General features: G+C 39.0%; 1 protein-coding gene across 1 annotated transcript in view; it reads right to left on the reverse strand.

Moving 5' to 3' along the window:
- Positions 1 to 1,202: 1,202 nt before the first annotated feature.
- Positions 1,203 to 21,372, reverse strand: part of LOC137378492 (EMILIN-3) — a 41,264-nt gene continuing 21,094 nt past the window's right edge. Inside the window, exons 5-7 of the mRNA XM_068048828.1 lie at positions 9,396 to 9,431; positions 4,356 to 4,487; positions 1,203 to 1,922 (exon numbers count right to left, since the gene is read on the reverse strand). Coding sequence (XP_067904929.1) covers positions 1,585 to 1,922; positions 4,356 to 4,487; positions 9,396 to 9,431 — 506 coding nt within the window. The 3' untranslated portion in view covers positions 1,203 to 1,584. The remainder of the gene's footprint in view (positions 1,923 to 4,355; positions 4,488 to 9,395; positions 9,432 to 21,372) is intronic.

Below are 21,372 nucleotides of genomic sequence, written 5' to 3' on the forward strand. Positions count from 1 at the left end.
GCCCCAAAATAGTTACTCAATCAAAAATTTGGTAGGTGGTTTCTGCTTGTTCAAAATTTGCATTTGAAAGTTTTTTTTTCTTACAGCTAATTTCAGTTAAATACTGTCATCCGCAACACTGTCCTTGACCTTTCACAGCCATTCCATTAACATTTTAAATCAACATAGAAGATCCCATTTTAAGTTTCTGCCATGGAACTGTGAATTTTACAGATCCAATAAAGCACTAGTTGAATAAATGTTTTACTAGTGCACAAAATATTTATAGACCCATACTGTTCCAACCTTGGCAGCACATAAGATGGCAACTACTAAAAAGTTATGTAAAGACTGTTCATGAACATTGTTCATTGGTCATGATCATTTCATTGTTAAAGACAACTGAACCATGGTTAGTAAACTAGGTGAAATTTGTAATTCTTGAACATCTATAGGTACAGATGCGCACACATTCATGTGTGCACTCACTCGTGCGCGCTCTCATTTCTCAATTTGATAGATTGGTGCTTGCTAGTGCTGAGTCAAGATAACTGCTTTTCATCTGTGTACATATACTGTCTGAATCTTTGGATATTTAAAGAGTGAAAAAATGCAATGACAAATACACACAACTTCATGCATTGTTTCATGAGAAAACATGAATGTTGGCACAGATTATGTAACATTAGCCAGTATTTAGGATGAAGGTCAATTGACAGATTTTCATAGAGAAGAATTAATTTATAGTTTACATTTAAAAAAGAAATAACACTGGCATCTGTAAGGATGTTTTATGCTACCTGAGTCAATATTTTTGCTATTAATAAAAAAAACTTCTGGTTTTATTAGCTAATGTAATGTCTAACTGGCTAATGGTAGCTTACATCCTGATAAACAGATTAGTGAGCAGTGATGGTGCCAGCATAGTACAGATCATTTAACTAATGCAGGATATTTTTGAGCTCCAAATGTTGATATTTCCCCCAGCGCTCATCTTGCATCAGGTTGTACTTGATGCTGTTCAGTAGCGTGCATTTTATTATTTTATGAGACACCACTTTTGAGGGAAAAAAAATTCTTGAGGTTAAATGGACACTCGAACATTTCTTTTAAAATGCCATATAAAATCCTTAGCCTTTTAACCCTTTGAGCACTGAGACTTTAAGATTTCAAAGTACAAGTGTCTTTTGGCATGAACTATACAAAACTGGAAATTTCTGAAAATATGTATTACAAAATAGAATTATATGTACAAAAGCAACGATCATTTCTTAAATTAGTATTCCTAGATTTAAAAAATGGTATTGTCAATAATTTGCTGTAGTTCTCAAAGGGTTAATACAAGCATTATAGGCAATGACCTCAAGCCCTTGTATGCTGAAGATGTAACCATACTTGACTTGAATCGGCAGCAACCAATTTGTGTTTTACTTGGTGCTTGATTTTAAAAATAAAGATTAGCCACAGACGAATTTTGGTTCTAGTGTGGTTCAGTCTCCCAAATGTTTACATTTGAAATGAATATTTCCAGTTAGTTCACTGTTCTAAATCAGATGATGGCCAGTTCCTTCAGTTCTAGCTGCTCTCATCATTACCTGGGTTTTGTCAGCTATGCATTGGTGATTCGTTCAGCAGAATACCATTGAATGTTGAGTATAGTTCCTCTGTTCCCGCATAAGCCAATTTTCCTGACATCATGACAACACTCACTTCATCACCAGTTTTCAGACTGAGGATTAGGCTGAATACAGCAAGGCCACCTCCAGGATGATTCTCAATTTTATCCACAGCAATTTCTAATAGTTCAGTCCTGTAGCCAGCTGTATCCACTTGTGCAATGCTCACGTTGGATACAGTCAGCACAGCCTCAATGTGCTCATTTCTCTGTGGGGTCAGTACAGCACTAATGAGGTACTGCCCATTGTAAGGAACGGTAAATATACCTGCAGAACAAATAAATTATAAACTTTTAGTGCAGTTGTGGAAAAACCTTTAAAACAGAATTAGATTTTAGAACAACTTGAATTTGCATAGTGCCTTTAATGTTGTAAAATATCCCAAAATGTTTCATGGGACTGAAACAAACATTTGGCACCAAGTCACATAAGGTGATATTACGACAGGTGACCAAAAGCTTGGTCAAAGAGGTATGTTCCACGGAGCATCTTAAAGAAGGAAAGAAAGGTGCAGAGGTTTAGAGAGGGAATTCCAGAACTTGGGACCAAGGCAGTTGAAGTCAATAATGGGAAATTGCAGGTGTGCAAAAGGCCAGAATTAGAGATAGGGAGGGGTCAGATTTCAACACATGGATGAGAAATTTAAATTTCTGACATTGATCCAGCAATCATCACCAGTAGGGCATTTTAGTACCTCTTAAATGATTCAATGGTTATGTTCTCTAGATTTATTTTTTCATTTGCAGAAAGGCATTTGTCAGGAATCACTTGGCATTAGATGAGTAGTTGCAAACATTGCAGTTGCTTGGATGGTAAAGAACATCCTGTCACTTAAGTATGACATTACTGACTTACTAACTCTAACTATGCATTTTATCAATGCCTGTTTTTCAAATCAGTCGTGCGCAGGCAATGGAGGTGATTGTGCCTCAAACAAGTTGTACTGTTATTTTGGCAAAGAAACAATTAAGAGGAGATTATAGACTAGGAAACAGTCTTACAGGGAAATGAAGCAATATAGGTTATGGGTTTCCATAGCAAAAGGATGGAATCAATGTGGAATTGTTTGAGCAGATAAGAAATCAAATGGCATGATGAATTGCAATTACCTGGAACTGTTGGATTAAAGATGGAGACCATCAAGAAGAAGGAGGTAAATTCATGTAGCTAATGCATAGCAGATGGTTCCCTGTCCTCTGCTTGAGGCAATGACTTGAAATGAAATGAAACTCACCTCTGTGCAGAAACTGAAGTGGTTCAGTATTACTCACCTGCACGGAACTTCTCCAGTGATTTCAGAAGTTAATGGGAGCCAAAGTAAACTTTAAAAAACTTTTGTAAAACTGCAAGTGCACAAATTACTTTTTTTCCCAGATGGTCAGTTTCAAAATTACGCTTCAAAAGAACTATTAACTTTGGCTTCCATAAACTTCTCAATGGCTTAGACATTGGTGAACGATATTGACATCTTTCTGCCCCCCATACTGAGTACAGCCAATGTGTTTTGGGCACTCAGCACAGCAATACCCCTGGTTCTTGCTGCCCTTTCTGACTCACTGGTTGATTTAAAACGTATCTCCACATATAAATGGCTTTACTGTTGCAAAGTTGGAAATGGAATCGGTAAAATCATACACTTCAAAATAAGTGAGGTTTCACTGATCACTAAGAGGTAGCAGAGCAGATTATTAATGTACTATTTATTAAATGTACAGATAAGAAAAGTTACTAGACCTGATTCAATATTCAGTTGTGAGCCAGAGATGGTAGGTAATCTGGAGGTGGGGAAGGACCTGAGTCTCAGCAATCTTTATCAGATTTCTGCTTGATTTTCTTGATTTATCTGCATGGCTTGCAGAGTTTCAGCCATTTCTACCAATTAAGCTGGAGAAGACTCCATTTACATTGGGAATGGCAGGTTAAGAATATACTGTAGCAGCACCAGTGTAACCATTGAGGTCATCAAGCTCCGTCTCTGTTTATACACCAATCTCAGTGTGGCAAGAACCACTTTTCTGTGCCACTGAAGCTTTGTATGAATGCACTACTTTCGATCTGTTTGAAGGTTTTTAAATCCTAAATTTAGTCATCTAACTAATTACAACTTGATTTTTCTCATCTGACTATTTTTTCAGCTGTAGTCTACTACACTAGAACTGATATTGCACAAGACTGGCTAAATTTTCAAATTTTAAATGTGTAAAAGGCAGAGTTGGATTAACAGATGAAGCCCTTTGAATTTTTCAGTTGTAATTTGCTGTGCAGAAATGGGAGCATGCTCCACTTTCCTACGACAGCTGGTAGCAAGTAGGAAAAGAAATCATTGGCAAATTAATAATGTCTGGTGTATTTGGGGGAGAGGTAGCACAGTCACGTGTGTAATTTCTCCAGACTGTAGGTTTCTGATCTCATCTGTGCTTGCATGGAGGATAGTATGATTTGGAGGGTGTGTTATCCTGTTCCCCATTTCTATTTACTTGTCGAGAAGCAGCAAATGGCTAAGACGTTGGGACAGATCATCTTGCTGCTGTGGATTGATGTGTAGCATGCACAACCTCAGAAAAGGCAAGTCTTATTCGTTTCAGCAATTTGTTGTACAGAAATGGTTTCTGTGGCCTTCAAAGTGGCTTACTCTGTTTTGAAATGCCTAAACTCATTATGCCATTGAAACAGCTGTGAGTGTGCCAGATGACGACATACCTGTTCGGGGTTCATAGTGACTTCCATCATTGATGAGAATTTTGTTGAATCTTACAATACCATTGTCAGCAGTGAAAGGCTTTTCGGTCAGACCCACAGAAAATGTAACGCGTTTTGCAGAGGCTGGAAATCCTGGAAATAAAACTTGTAATCAATGAACGCTTTTTAAAAATAAAGATGCACTGCAATGAAAAAACTTGGAATTGGTTGATTTTACTAGTTTAATTGAACATCCACATGAAGACCCATGACATAATTTGTGACTAAACACTGACAGCAGTGTTCAATAATGGAAAACATTCATGCATATTGAATCTATTTAGTGAAAGCAGTCTGGGGATAAATAAAAGCTGCTGATTTTTATCAAGGAAAAAAAATTGGCCAGCTGGTTACTGCCAGTACAGGAAATGTTTGTGATGGAAAGAATCTGTTCAAGGCACTTTCTATGTTGGGAATGTTAAACAAAACTGTTAAATGATTTTAACTTTGTATGTTATGATTTTCTTAATTGGATATAGACCAATGCTATAATGTTAAGTGACTTTTGGGTTATCTCTGTTGGGAATAGATGTGCATTACCATTTGCATTTTAACTTGAGTGATTTATTCCAATGCTATAAAATTAATATGGATGTGGGATTAATGTCAAATTAACTCAAAGGTCTATGGGATGTGGCTGGCATAGGGATTTGTCCCTATGAGGTGGACTTGAACCTAACATGGACGAATGGAATGAACATCTCTTGACTAGTGCGGTTAAATTTAGACCATTCTCAATTCCAGATGGATACAAATGTATAGTACAAGCTGAAGTGAAAGTTGGCACAATTAGCAAGGAAAATATTCTCTAGCTCTGTCATTATTCACATTAAACTTAAATACACGCAGAGAATTCAAAATTCGGAATGAAGTTCAAAAAGGAAACCCCTCTCATGCATTCAGTATAGTTTCTACAGAAGTGTTGCTATTGATCTCTCGTACGCTGATCCTCTTGTGCAGCTCTCTTAATATGACTGTTGTGTGTGATGCACATTGTGGCTGGAGTTTCCTGCTTCTACACTTGCCAGTCCACAGTTTTTCTCCCATTCTCTCTAATGAGGATAATATTTTGGTCTAGTAATTACAGAAGCAGAAAACCATGGCCAGATGTCATTTTCTAATTAAGAAAACTGGACACTGTGGTAAGCTACTGAATACAAAATCTTGCCAACTGGGAGGGGTGCTGCAATTTTGAAGGTTTTAGCACTGTCTTCCAACAGTCTCACACTTATTCCCCCGGGAACAAGCATTTGTTTCTGATCTGAAAACTACACTTTTTATGCTGTGCTTTAGTGGAGGTGCATTGTGAGGGCTAATAAACAACTCGCTTGCAATAATTTGCTGACTTAATGTAGTCTTGCAGAATGTTATTACATTCTTTTTGAAATGTATATTGTACAGCAAAGATTTATAGATTAAAGCAATTAATAACTTGTTTTACATATAGCCAACTGAAGGACAATGACTGTCAGAGACTAAAGTTACAATAAATGTTTGTAAACTGACAAAGTCTGAAATGGATTATTTACCCTCAATAATAAGGGCTTCTGCTTTAGTTCATGTATTTCTGCCCATAGACGAACAAAGTTGCTGCTTCTGTACTCTTGCCTTCAGCATCGTTTTGATAACTGAGTTCAAAAGAAATCTGTTTCAAAATGTTCAAGTTTAATGCCTTGTGTAAAATGTAAGTGCTTGTTTGTTCTTAAGAGTGCAAGAACGCGTCTAATTGATATACCTTAAAAATGAAAAAGGAAATGTAAAATCTCATTTAAAGTGGAAAACACCTCAAGGCAGTTCAGCGATATAATCAGATACAAATAGACAGTAAGCCAAAGAACAGACATTAGGACGGGTGCCCAAAGGTGAGGTCATGTAGGAATTGAAATGGAATATACTGCATATCTGTTGCATATTAACAATTCACATATCTACATGGAAAACATAGTCTTTTAAATCTAAGGAATCCTCTGGTAATTAAATCAATGAACCAATCTGATCAACTCAAACGAGCAATTCACGTTTGCCCACGGGAATGATGGGCAGAGGCATAATTCCAGGCTCTACACAAGTGCAGTAAATTCAAAGTATAAATATTTAGGCAGAGTTTTATTACCGCTCAATTATATTTGACTACATATGGAATGCAAACAAAAATGTCCTGTGACTTTATGAAAGGGGATTTTCACCTCTGTCCTTTTTGGATTTTTTTTTTCTACCATTATAAAATTAACATAAGCTGGGAATCTGCAAAAAGAAAGCTAGTGCAACCTAACAACATATTTAATCTTTTGTGAGATTAGTTTAAATGTCCAATTAACTTACAACATTCAATATTAACAAGAATACAAATGTTCTCAGCGGCAGCATGCAACATTCCTCCTAGCTACTGATCTTTCCTGACTGGCACATTAAAAATGTTTGTATTCAGAGATACAAATTTAACAACTGACAAATGCACTGTTTTTGGAAAATCAACTAAGGCAATCTAGGGGATTGCATGTTAAATACAACAATGTGCACTTGTATAGCAGCTCCAATATAGCAAACTGTCCCAAGGCACTTCACGGAGCATTATAAAGCAACGTTTGACACCGAGCCACATGAGGTATTATGATAGGTTTTAATGAACATCTTGAAGACAGGGAGGTTTAGGAGGGAAATCCAGAGCTTATGACCCAAGCAGCTGAAGGCACGGCTGCCAATGGTGAAGGGATGGAAATTGGGAATGTGCAAAAAGCCAGTATCAGAGGGGTGCAGCAACCTTGGAGAGTTATTTTTTTTTGAGATGGAGCACTGAAACAGGCCCTTTGGCCCACTGAGTCTGTGCTGACCAACAACCACCCACTTATACTAATCCTACATTAATCCCATATTCCCTACCACATCCCCACCTTCCCTCAATTCGACTACCTGCACTAGGGGCAATTTACAATGGCCAATTTACCTATCAACCTGCAAGTCTTTGGCTGTGGGAGGAAACTGGAGCACCCGGCGGAAACCCACGTGGTCACAGGGGGAACTTGCAAACTCCACACAGGCAGTACCCAGAACTGAAACTGGCTCGCTGGAGCTGTGAGGCTGCGGTGCTAACCACTGCACCACTCTGCTACCTTTAGGCCCTTAGTTGTAGGCCTGAAGGAGGTTACAGAGATGGGGAGGGACGGGGCAAGGGAGGGATTTGAAAATCAGGATGAGAATTTTAAAATGCTTAACTGGGGGCCAATGTAGGTCAGCAAGCATAGGAGTAATGGGTAAATAGAAGTTGGCAGTAGGACTTCGAATCACGTCGGGTTTACAAAGGGCGCAAGGTGAGAGACCAGCTAAGAGAGCATTGAAATAGTCAAGTCTAGAGGTAACAAGGCATGGATAAGGGGTTCAGGAGCAGATGAGCTGAAGTAGGGGAAAAGACAGGAGCTGTTCGAGGTAAAACTAGGCAATTGTGTTGGAGAGGCTTTGGGATTAGAAACTCAGCTCAGGGTGACTAGGACACTAAGGTTGTGAACAGTCTGGTTCAGCCTCCTATAGTGGCTAGAGAACAGAGTTTGTGGCAAGAATCGAAGACGATGGCTTCGGTCTCCAATATTTGATTGGAGGAAATTCCTGCTCATCCAATACTGGGTGTCAGACAAACAATGTGACAGATCAGACAGCGGAGGGGTTGAGCAAGGTGGTGGTGAAGTAAATCTGGGTGTTGTCAGCTTATGTGAAATCTGACATATTTGCAGATATTGTCGAGGTGCAGCATGTAGATGAGGAATAGGAGGTCCAAAGATAGATCCTTGGGGGACACCAGAGGTAATGGTGCAGTGTGGGAGAGAAGCCATTGTAGGTAATTCTTTGTCTTCAACTGGATAGATAAGAATGGAACCAGGTGAGTGCAGTCCCACCCATCTGGATGACTGTGGAGAGGCTTTGGAAGAAACTGGTGTGGCCAGCCATGTCAAAGCCTGCACACTGTTCTAAAAGGAGGAAGGATAGTTCATTGTCACATAGGGACGGAAACCTGATTGGAGGGGTTCAAATATGGAGTTGAGAGATAGGATGGGCTTGGATTTGGTATGTGCTCAAGTACTTTGGAGAGAAAGGGAGATGGGGCTGTAGTTTGCAAGGACAAGAGGGGTCAAGGGTGTTTTTTTTTTAAGGATGGGAATGAAGGCCTATTTGAAAGGAGGGGATATCTTTAACTATATCGGCCAACATAAGAGCCAGGAAGGGAGGCTGGGTGGTCAGCAGTTTGGTGGGAGTCGGTTCGAAGGAGTAGGAGGTAAATCTCATTGATAAGATGAGCTCAGGGCATGAGTGGAGATGGGAGACAAACTAGGGAAAGATGCAAGTTTAGGACTAGGGCAGGCGAAGGAAAGGTAACAGCAGAGGCAGCTGAACAGATGGTCTCAATTTTTGAAATTTGAAGTCCATGAGCTCCTTGGACTTATTGGGGGTGTGAGTGGAAGGGGCAGGGCAAAGAGGCTTAAGAAGACAGTTTGTTGTGAAGTGAAGACAGGCGATATCTTTGCATTCCAGGATGATCCTGGAACAGTGCGCAGTTTTGGCAGAGTAAAGCTTTATGTGGTAGCCAGATCTGGTGGTGAGTAGCTAAACCAGTTGTCTGACATAAACATTCAAGTCTTTTTGGACTTAAGGGAGTGGAAATGGGACAGTGCTGTGGGAATGACCAGGGTGGGAGTGAGTAAGGATTTTACTGGGGTAAGGGCATCCATCAAAAGTGGAGGTAAGGGATTGAGCAGATTGGTACCTGTATAAATGTGGTGAATGAAGGGCCAAAGAATAGACGGTTGGTAAGTGCTATGGAAAATTTAAACTCTGAAAAAAAAATCAAAACTGGGAATGATTCTAAAATTTGGCAATTTATCTGAAAATGTGGAACATTAACCTTTTGCAATGCTCTGCACGACCAGCATTTTAAATATGAAAGTACTGACTGGAAAATAATTGGTACCAGTAGTTTAAAAAGTATTTTTTGCAAAGTTTTAATAATTTTACCTGATGATCCAGGAGGACCTATGGTTCCTTGTAGATCTGAAATTCAGAATAACACAATTAGATTTTGGAACTCTGCCATTGTAGTTAGAGTTTAGAATTTAATTTCATCCATTTTTATCTTGGCATTTTCATATAAGGAGCTTTGCCTAGATATGCAAATAATTTCCTTTGACATAACATAAAAAGGCCAACATTGAGAACTAACATTGGTGAACTATCCTACAAGTAAACTTCAATTACTAGTGTGTGCATCTGTTTAATTGTTAACCAGATAATGCAGAATACGTCACCTGGTGATCCCAGAAGTTGGTAGATTTTGTTGTGACAATTTTTTTCCCTTTAAGAGAAAATACTAATTTGCTACTGCAATTCAAAAGGAGGAATTAATCGTGCTAACTATCTGGAATTTATAAAAAACACAAGCCCCTTATCCTAATGGGCATGACCTATTTTTATCAACAAGCTCTATATGCATTGAAAATGTGCTGGTTTTGCTTCAATACCTGTATTGTTACTACCTCGGTGTTCTGTCTTTGTTATGCATAGTGTAGCTTTATGTGCTGTGTATCGCATGTACTGTGGCAATGTAATGGATCAGTTAAAGGGAGTCTCTGGCATCTATTTAATCTAAACCAGCCAAATTCTGATCATAGATTGTCCAATGATTTAATATGATTTGGATGTTCTTTCCTGACCTGAAATACTTTTTAGAAATCACTGCCAATATTCAGTATTGGATTAAACAATTGGGCAAATAGTCAATACAAGAAGAATGGATTCTTAAAACCACCAGCTGAGTCTCTGTTTACCCTTTCTGAACAAGCTAAACTAAAATCAATTGTCTAATTCTTTTGAAATAATGGAAAGAATTTGATATTGTCTTTCATTAAATATTCAACTAATTGGATTGCTCTTTCAAAGAGCTAGCACAGGCACAATGAGCAGAATGGCCTCCTTCCATTTTCTGATTCTATGAAATTTGACAGCTTTACCTACCTTTAACCTGACTAGATCCTGTATAGGAAACACAGCAGTTTTAATGAATCTGGTTCTAACTTAAAAACTATGCAGTAAACCCACAGCAATTTACTCCAGAAATAGGATTTTGTTATAAATAGAATCTATTAAAGAACAGTCCATTAGGAATAATTGCTGTATATTCCTTAGTAACATTTATAATAGACTAACAAATGGTACCATTTGTTACAATCATCTCTGCCTTTAATGGTACTAGTATTGTGAGGCAATTACGACAAGCATGATAAATGGTTATCAGTAAATTACAAGACAAATTCAATCCAACATTTTTGATGAGATCCTACAGAGGTTTGCTCTGTTGTGTGACTAAAAGCAGAATTGCTAAAATTAGATAATTGCCTTAAATTCATTGCCAAGCATTTGATCTTTATAGTAGATTTTTGAAAAAATCTGTTATGCTATTTGACAGCAACTTTAATAGAAGTTGCAAGATGGACTGCAAAGTGTAATAAAGATGAAGAGTGAAGTAATTTGCTATAATTCAATTAAAGATTGTAGACAATATTACAATCTGTAAAGTTTAGTGGTTTGTGAACAATTAGTCCCTCAAGGGTATCTCCTTAGTCTGTGTGTGTCTAATTTTATACAGCAGTCATTTTTAAAAGAGCATTATTTTATGGCATTGTGCGACAAATATTTAGCTGTCACTTTAAAGCACTGTGATGCAGGGCCTCGAATATTACATTGATTGTGATATTTGCAACCTCAATGAGCAGCATACCATGAAAAGATCCATATTAAAACAGTTTACCAATTCAAAAACTGCAACACAGATACTAAAGAATTTATTTTAAATTTAGAGCTCCAATTTAATGCTGTCATATGTTAAGTCCTTGGCAATTTCTTTTGTTTCAACACAGGCCCAAGTCTCATTTTGGGTACAATACAGAAGACAAGACTTGTAACACACTTTTTAGCGTTCAGTTGCAGCAGATGATTGCAGTCGGATTATACATGTTAGAATACTATTTACTATTTGGCACTGTCTAAATACTGCTGCTGGCACCAAATGTCCTATTCATGTCTTAAGCCTTCACTCTCCTCCTCTTGTCCTTGTCCCCCATCCAAAGTCGGATGCTTCTTGTTTTTTGAATAGAAGACTTGATATAATTGTTTCCTGTGGGCCGAATCATACTGTAGTTTTGTGTAAACCCAAAATTACTGGGCGGTCTTTGTGTGACGGGCACCAGCAATGCTAATAAGTGGCTTTTGCTCACCTGAGTTAAGGTTCTTTTAAGTATTTCAGCAATTTATTTTGTAGTTTTTTAGGTTATACATTTTTGTAATTTTAGAACTAAGCTTTAATATTCAGACTGATCTCATGCATTGAAAGGTTAGTTCCAAACATTAGGGGATTGATTTTGGTCTGGGCACAAAAGTGTAAGCTCATGAACATGCATTGATTGCTCAGTATATGAGTTCTAGGGGTGCTATATAAGATGCTGAAAATTCCAACTGCTCCAATATTAGTGTAACAAAGCTTCTATTGTTAGGGAGGAGAAACATCTGAGCACGTGCACATAAGTAGGAATCTAAATCCATGTTCTTAATAGTTTTTATAGTACTGAATCAACCCTTTGAATTCAAATTGTCATTGTCTTTTTTGTGCAACTTGAGAGCTGCAGTTTCTGCGTCTAAAACTTGAAACTGTAGGAGTCAGAAAGTTGTGGGTTCAAACACCACAAAGAACCTGAGAACACAATCTAGGCTGAAAATTGGTACGGTATTGAGGCAGTGACTGCACTGTCAGAGGTGCTGACTTTTAAACAAGATGGAAAGCAAGGCTCCACCTGACTGTTCAAGAGGACATGATGATCCTATGGCACAATTCAAAGAGGAGTAGGGAGTTCTGCTGTCCTGCTCACCAAAAAACATTAAACTGGTCATTTATCCAACCTACTGTTTGAGGACCTTACTGTGTGCAAATTGGCTGCACTGTTTAACTACAAAACAACAGTGACTACAAATCAAAAGTAATTAACTTTTATAAAGCAATCTGGGCATCCTGAAGACATAAGGTGCTATATTAATACAAGTTTGAAATGGAGCAAATTTAAAAACAATTGTTCAGAAAGAACTTTGGAACTGGTCCTGCAGACTTTGCCATATATTTCTACTGATCAGTGTAGTTGGATACACGAGGGATAATAAAGCATTCTTTTTAATATTTACAAGCTAAACAGTGGTGCTATTCAGTGCTTTTAACAGAGTCCCAGCTCGTACAGTTCAACAGCCAAGTTTTTAAAACAAACTAACAGACTTTAATTTTCTCATTAAAACTATTTGAATTTGGTGTGACTGTGACATTGCAGATGTACTGAAAATAGAGAACAATTTGCTTCCAGGGAAGATTATGAATGGAGACCAGCTGGCATTCACAAGGTTAATTGCAACTTTTCAAATAAACTACATATTCCAGAAAACAATAAACCATGTGTTTCAGGATTCAGTACAGTAGTATCCTACATAATATAAAAGCAAAATACTGCAGATGCTGGAAATCTGAAATAAAAACAAGAAATACTGGAAATACTCAGGTTTGGAAGCATTTGTGGCGCGAGAAGCAGAGTTAACGTTTCAGATCAGTGACCCTTCATCAGAACAGACGTCCTACATAATTTGCTTTCAGATTAAAAATGCATTTTTATGAATTAATTGGATTCCCTGTTGCAAACCAATAATTATTTGGAAAAAAACCTAATACGCCAAGTTTGCTCATCCACAAATTGGGTGGAAAATCAACACCTTGATCAAGCTGCATCTGTGACTATTATCTGTTGTGAATCATCCATCAGAATGAATGAGAATCATCACAAACAGGCTTCATAACCGACTAAAATTGCAACAGCGATACAAATTTGTGGATTATTAATTAGTTGCTCTCAAACCAAGTCATCATTTTCAAAATGAATATTGTTTATTAGAAAAAGATGTTGAAAGGATTTGGGTCACATTGCTCAAAGTATCCTTGGTTCCCTTCCACAGGACAGTTTTAAGAGTCTCCAATTTATCCCTTCTCCTTATGACAGCTCTGATTTGTGCTGGGATACAATTCTACTGGCCAATTAAACAGTTCTCCATTGCTAGCTCAGAGGGTGTCAGCAGCATGACCTGGGATAGCATCATAGCGAGGTCTTATCCTGATCTAGCCCAACATTTTATAGATGTACATTAATGAGGTCTTTATGTTGTCTGATGCAACATAAACGAGATACGTGGAGTCTAGTTGGTTGAAGATCTCAAACAGGTTTATTCCAGCTTAACTATTATATAAAATACAAACTATTTACAGAACCTTCCTCTAGATGCTAGCTTGTAGTCACATGACTGCATCCTCGTACTTAGCTCATTAGCATACTAAGATCATAAAGGGACATCACTCTCAAAGGCAATCATACAACATCACCTTTCTTTCCAAAGCTGAGTCTCGAATGCTACAATTAAACACATAGCATTAGATATCAAAATTAGTTATATGGGATATAGATCATAAAATTTACAGGTACAAGGATAGGGATTATCAAATTCACAAGTACAGAGGCTTAAACGTCGATATACCATCTCAGTGGTTTGATAACTCTTGCTTGGTGAATTTGCGTCTCATCTGTTGCCGTTCTTTCTGAAGTTTCTCCCTCTTTGCATTCAGTTTCTGTTGCTCTGCCTTCAGCCTGCTAATGCACTCTGTTGCTTTTCTCAAGATGACAACTTTTGAGGCCTTGTCATTCTTGGAAAATTCTAGCACCTCATCTTGAAGAGCCAGCAGGCAATGCTTCAACTCATTCCTCCTCAGCCTCTTCAGGACATTGCATGTCCTTCGTCTCTCCTCATCCTCTGTGTCTGAAGGCCTGGGGATCAAGGTAGACAACTTGGGGGAGGAGTACTTGGCCTCATGGAGGTACCATTCTGGTTCGTTGTGTTGCTGGTGGTTCTCTAGAGAGCAGAAGTATAGGCGCAGCATAGTTGGGCTGTTGCTGGGTTTCCAGACTGCACTGTTTGATGCTGGCTAGAGTCTGCAAGTGGGTTCCAGTCATCGGAGATTTCCCCTTGGCAATGCTCCCCACTGCAAGCCTTAGCTTCTCAGTAGTGACGATGTCAATCTCTTCTGAGTCGCTGGAGTGCAAAGAAACACTGCCTGTTGACAAAAAAACTTTCACCATCTTGAGTTTGGATTTTCATTTGCTTGGTGTGGCATCTTTGAAAAGAAGCTGATACTCTCCAATCCAGAATTACTGAGATTCTGGAAGGATTGTGACTCTGCAGGTACCCTTTGACTCTTCTCCTGTAATGGGTACCTGGGTGACCTCGTGGATAGTTGATGTTGAGTTCCTTACACACTGATAGTCCTGCCACTGCTGGTCTGCTCGCGCCTACCACGTAAAATATTTGTGGTTTCTGTGCCAACTTGCCATAGCTGCATTGCACTGTTAGTGTGCCACTGCAAGGGATGGGTGACCCATTGTATGCACATAACTTGGCAGTTGTCAGATGTATCATTAATTTCCAATGACTGTGATACATATCCTTCAGCATTCAGACTAGTAGGATGTTTGTACTAGCATCAGTGTCAATCTTAACCCTGAGTGTATATTTGCCAGCTTTCTTTGGGTACATGATGTCAATAGTGGCGAAAGCTTCCAATTGTTTGACTTCAACATGATGTGTCAGGTTCACAATGTGAAACACCAGTTCGTCTTCTAGCTGAGAATTGCTTCTCTCTGAGTCTTGTCTCAGGTCTGCTTCGCTGTGGACTTTGAACATCGGCTTATGTTTACGTAGGTCTCTGGCGCTTTCCTTGTTGCTGTGCCTGTCGTCTGTTTGTCTGTGTCCTGCTGTAACTTCTGGCTGTGTCTTTGGAGCCAGATTTCTTGCAGAGGTGGGCCCAGTGTCCTTTTGTACTGCACGCCTGGCACAGGTCTTGAAATGCAGGACAACTTCGTGGTGAGTGGCACCAACCACACTTGCCACACAGCTTGCTTGCTCTTTTCGACTTGGTTATTGTGTGGATACTGTTGGCTGCACCTAATGCTTGCAGGTGCTCTTGTTCAGCGACAATGGCTTTGTATTTCCTGCCATCTTCTAGCAATGCAACAATGCTGTGAACTTTCTTTTCTCCCCCCAATAGGTCTTTCTGAAATGCTTCAACGGGTGTTGATATAATCACCAGCTCTATTATTCGGTCTGACAGCTCAGTTTCTAAGAAGTCACATCTGTTGCCCTTACTAAGGCATCGACTGATGAACTGGTCTATTGATTCCTGTGGCTGTTGTCTGTACTACATCAATTCCAGGCAATGATTTCTAAAATTCACTCGTAGCCCGTGCTGATCTTCTAGCATTTTCCATATATTTACGTGATCCTTCTGGCCCTCTTCAGGTAAGCCAGAGGTATTGATTCTGTATAATCCCTAATTTCTAACTGCTATTAGTATTTTCACAGCTTGCTTTTCTGGTTCTCCAATTACTTGGTCTGTGAAGCATAACTGCATTTTGTTTGAAAAGTTGGAACTCAGGATATCCATGGCCATCCAGTTCATGCGGGAAATTTGGTATACATCTTCCTGCTGTTTTTTTGCTTGAAACTTGCTTTACAACTTGTTCTGACCCTGCACTGTTCCCCCTTTAAGAAACTCTTATCTAGACTAGCTGCTTGGATTGAGAGGAGCAGGTGTTTTGTAGTGCTGTGTATTTATCTTGCTTGCAGCAATTAAGCTGGTCCATTTACATAGCTGTTCACCAGGTAGTTCAACAGCTTTTTTCCCCTAGATTTTTTGTTTACATTCTTCACACTTGAGTGGTTTAATGGTATTTTTTATAGTTGTGGCTGCGTGAATGGAAGCTCTTCTTCATGGTCGAGTGATTTAATGAGTTTTTAAAAAACTTTGGCTGCGTGGATGAGACTCTGCAGTAATCGGGGTTTTCCTGCACTTTTTCTAATGGATGCCTCCTGTAATGGTGCTGACCTAGATCAGCCTGGGAAAGGAGTCGGTTCTTAATTTTTTTTTAACGGAATCTTTGGAAATAAAATCAATCTTTCAACAATTCAAAGCTTGTTTTTTTTTTTAAGAACAATGACTTGCTAGATTTACTTGCAGCCTGTCATTCTGTGCTCTGTCTGCTACAGCTGGAGGCAAGTCCTTTCTTCTGTCCACTTTTTTGGCCAGTATTTCTGTTGACTTTTCTCTGCAGTGGCTGTAGGAAAGGTAGTTTTTACAACTGCTTTACCTGTGGTTTTCAATCTTAGACTTTGTCTTCTCACCACTGCTGCCACCGTATAATGAGTTCTCTATGTTGTCTGATGCAACATAAATGAGACACTTGGATTCCAGTTGATTGAAGATCTCAAGCAAGTTTATTACAACTTCACTATTATATACAGTACAGAGCAAACTATTTACAGAGCCTTCCTCTAGATGTTAGTTGCGGAGGGACTTAAACTTGTAGTCTCATGACTGCATCCTGGTACTTAGCTCATTAGCATACTAAGATCTTAAAAGGACATCACTCTTAAAGGCAATCAGAAATCTTTCTAGCAAGGTCACTGGATATCAATTTGGAGTAGGAATCCTACTAATTCTCCTCTGATATCCCTGGGCTAGAAGGGGAAACTGTGTTGGGTCCCTACAGCTACCCTTGTTGAAACTGTACAAATATTTCAGCTTCTTGACCCATGTGATTCACATTAGAAAATTCTGAGCCACGCAAGTTAATACTAATGAATATAAGTAAAATATTTTGCACTATCCCTTCATCGATCATCAACTAGTCAATTTTATACATCTAGCGGGTACTTAATCCATTTGCTACCTATTTCATAAAAGATCACTTACGTTGCAGTATTGTCTTTATTACAAGGTATGTTTAAAATCACACATGAAAGATTAATTGTTTGGAGATGAACTCTTGCATGCTGCCAGCTAAAAGAGGAAGCACAGTGCTGAGGTATATTAAAAGCAGAAACAAAGTGGCAGGCAGCCACATACATTTGGATCGGATCTGAGATCCGGTATTCATTTTAAATGGAAATTAAAGATTGGAACTTAAGATTGGTGGTCAAGTCAACAAAGGAAATTTCTAAACCCAGCCTAGTCGAAGCATTGTGTTACCTTATTATTTCTTCAATGTAAATATATCAAATAACCGTTTATACAGTAAAGATGCTGCAGACTGAAGCACAAAGTTTTAGAAATCAATGGAATTTTGAGTGAAAAATGGAGAATCAAGTTTAGGAGATAGCTTGATCATAGAATGACACAGGAATTACCATAAAGAGCAGCTTATTTACATGCACTTAAAACAGAATAATCTCCAGAGTTTTCATCAATAAATGGTGCTGAAATGCTGAATATTCCTTCTGGTTGACTCTCAGGTACTGCCCTTTGAAAATCAAATGAGAAGACTGAACAATTTCCTGTTACAATCTTTTTTTACATGTCTTTATGATATCTTTGTACAATTTATATTAGAGAGAGAAGCATTTCCTCTGCTGCCAATTGACAGATGGGAGCAATGTGTCCCAAGGACTGCTCAATAATTGGAGCTGTAAGGTGTAACTCAAGATATAGATACTTTTAGTTGGTGAGAACTGAAAAAAAACACACTCACCTAGAACATAAGAACAGAGTAAATAGGAGCAGGAGTCGGCCATTCAGCCCCTTGAGCCTGCTCCGCCATTCAGCTAGATCATGGCTGATGTGCTACCTCACTGACATTTTTCCACACTATCCCCATAAGGAAAAGGAAGCTTGAATGTCAGACAGCCATAGGATTTCAACTTGTTATAGATGCAAGATTTATTTTTTCTTTATCTTCAGGGTGAATTCCATACACTAAACCACTTTAGGTAGCAAGGTTAGGTCTTAAACCATCCCCATCCTCAGCAGCAGCCTGTATAGTAACATATTAACAAATATTCTGTAGCCTGATTATGGCTAATATTTGTGAATATTAATTATGATCTTGCTTTCTATCAACTTAAATGAAAATCTCTTAAGACTGAATATCCTCTGTCTCAGTACAAAAGCAAAATACTACGGATGCTAGAAATACTCAGCAAGTCTGGCAGCATCTGTGGAGAGAGTTAACATTTCAGGTCAATGATCTTTCGTCAGAACATTAATTCTGTTTCTGTCTCCACAGATAATAGAAAATAATGGGAAACAAGGAAATGGCAAAGACTTGGCCTCCTTCTGTGCCATAATGACTCCTATGACTTTGAACAAGTATTTTTTATCTGTCTTCACAGTCGAAGACAAAAGAAAAATCCCAAGACTAACAGTAAATCAAGAGGCCAAGGGGAGGGAAGAACTTAAAACAATCACTATCACTAGAGAAAAAGTACTAGAAAAACCAATAGGACTAAAGGCTGACATGTACCCTGGACATGATGGCCTGTCCGAGGGTCAGAAAAGAAGTGGCCGCAGAGATAGCGGATGCATTGGTTTTAATCTTCCAAAATTCCCTAGATTCTGGAAAGGTTCCAGCAGATTGGAAAATCGCAAATGTAACCTCTCTAGTCAAGAAGGAGGGAGGCAGAAAACAGGTAACTATAGGCCTGTTAGCTTGACGTGTGTTATGGAAAGGTGTTAGAATCTATCATGGAGGAGGCTATAGCTGGGCACTTAGAAAAAACTCAAGGTAATCAGGAATAGTCAGCACGGTTTTATGAAAGGGAAATCATGTTTAACCAATTTATTGGAGTTCTTTGAAGGAGTAACATGCGCTGTAGATAAAGGGGAGCCCGTTAACGTACTGTACTTGGATTTCCAGAAGGCATTTGACAAGGTGCCACATAAGAGGTTATTGCAAAGTAGGAGCTCACGGTGTAGCAGGTAACATATTCACATGGATAGAAGATTGGCTGGCTGGCAGAAAACAGAGAGTATGCATATAGGGTCCTTTTCTGAATGGCAGGATGATTGGAATCCCACAGGGGTCTGTGCTGGGGCCACAACGTTTTACAATTTATATCAATGACTTAGATGAGGGGAGCGATAGCACGGTTAGCTAAATTTGCAGATGACATAAAGATAGGTCGAGAAGTATCTTGTGAAGAGGACATCAGGAGATTGCAGACCGATATAGATAGGTTGAGTGAGTGGGCCAAAATGCGGCAAATGGAGTATAATGTGGGAAAATGTAAAGTTGTTCACTTTGGCAGGAAAAATAAAAAAGTAGAGTATTACTTCAAAGGAGAATGACTGCAGAATTCCAAGGTGCAGAGGGATCTAGGTGTTCTACTGCACGACTCACAAAAGATTAGTATGCCAGTAATAAAGAAGGCTAATGGAATGCTATCCTTTATTATGAAAGGAATTGAAAATAAAAGTAAGGATGTTATGCTTCAGTTATGCAGGGCATTGGTGAGACCACATCTCGAATATTGTGTGCAGTTTTGGTCTCCTTATTTAAGGAAGGATGTAAATGCTTTGGAGGTGGTTCAGAGGGGGTTTACTAGATTGATTCCTAGAATGAGTGGGTTGTCTTATGAGGAAAGGTTGGACAGACTGGGCTTGTTTTCACTGGAGTTTAGAAGAGTGAGGAGAGACTTGGTCGAAGTATATAAGATCCTGAATGGTCTTGACAAGGTGGGTGTGGAAAGGATGTTTTCTCTTGTGGGTGAGTCCAGAACTAGGGGTCACTGTTTTAAAATTAGGGGTTGCCCTTTTAGGACAGAGATGAGGAGAATTTTTTTCTTTCAGAAGGTTGTGCGACTTTGGAACTTTCTGCCTGAAAAGGTGGTGGAGGTGGGGTCATTTAATATTTTTAAGGTGGAGGTAGATTCTTGTTAGGCAAGGGAATCAAAGGTTATTGGGGTAGATGGGAGTGTGGAATTCGAGACACAAACCGATCAGCCATGATCTTATTGAATGGCGGAGCAGGCAAGAGGGGCCGAATGGCCTACTTCTGCTCCTAATTTGTATGTTTGTATCTCTCCATGAAGGGGGAGTGACAGAAAGCAGGAAACTATAAGCCAGTTAGCCTAACATCTGTCTTTTTGGGAAAATGCTAGAATTCATTATTAAGGAAGCAGTAGCAGGACATTGTATGATGATTTTCTAAATCAGGCTGAGTCAACCTGGTTTTATGAAAGGGAAATTGTGTTTGACAAGTTTATTAGTGTTCTTTGAAGATGTAACATTCAGGGTGGATAAAGGGGACCCAGTAGATGTAGTGTATTTGGATTTCCAAAAGGCATTCAATAAGGTGCCACATAAAAGGTTACGACACAAGATAAGAGCTCATGGTGTTGGGTGGTAATATATTAACATGGTTAGAGGATTGACTAACAAACAGGAAATAGAGTTGGATAAATGGGGCATTTTTGGGTTTGCAAACTGTAACTAGTGGAGTGCCACAGGGATCAGTGCTGGGGCCTCAACTATTTATGATCTATATTAATGACTTGGATGAAGGGATCGTGTGTATTGCAGCCAAATTTGCTGATGCTACAAAGATAGGTAGGAAAACATGTTGTGAGGAGGACAAAGGGATCTAGATAAGTGCATAAGCAAAACTTTGGCAGATGGAGTATAATGTGGGAAAATGTGAGGCTGTCCACTTTGGTAGGAAGATCAGAAAAGAAGAATATTATTTACATGGAGAGAGACTGCAGACTACTGTGGTACATGAGTCCTGGTAAATAAATCACAAAATGTTAGCATGCAGGTACAGCAGTAATTAGGAAGGCAAATGGAATGTTGTCATTTATTGCAAGGGGGATGGAGTATAAAAGTGGAGAAGTCTTGCTACAATTGTACATGGCATTAGTGAGAACGCACATAGAATACAGAGTAGAGTTTTGGTTTCCTTACTTAAGGAGGAATATACTTGCATTGGAAACAGTTCAGAGAAGGTTCACTACGCTGATTCCTGGGATGAAAGGGCTGCCATATGAGGAAATGTTGAGCAGGTTGGGCCTATATTCATTAGAGTTCAGAAGA

This window comes from Heterodontus francisci, chromosome 16, assembly GCF_036365525.1.
Source record: "Heterodontus francisci isolate sHetFra1 chromosome 16, sHetFra1.hap1, whole genome shotgun sequence".
Taxonomy (NCBI): domain Eukaryota; kingdom Metazoa; phylum Chordata; class Chondrichthyes; order Heterodontiformes; family Heterodontidae; genus Heterodontus; species Heterodontus francisci.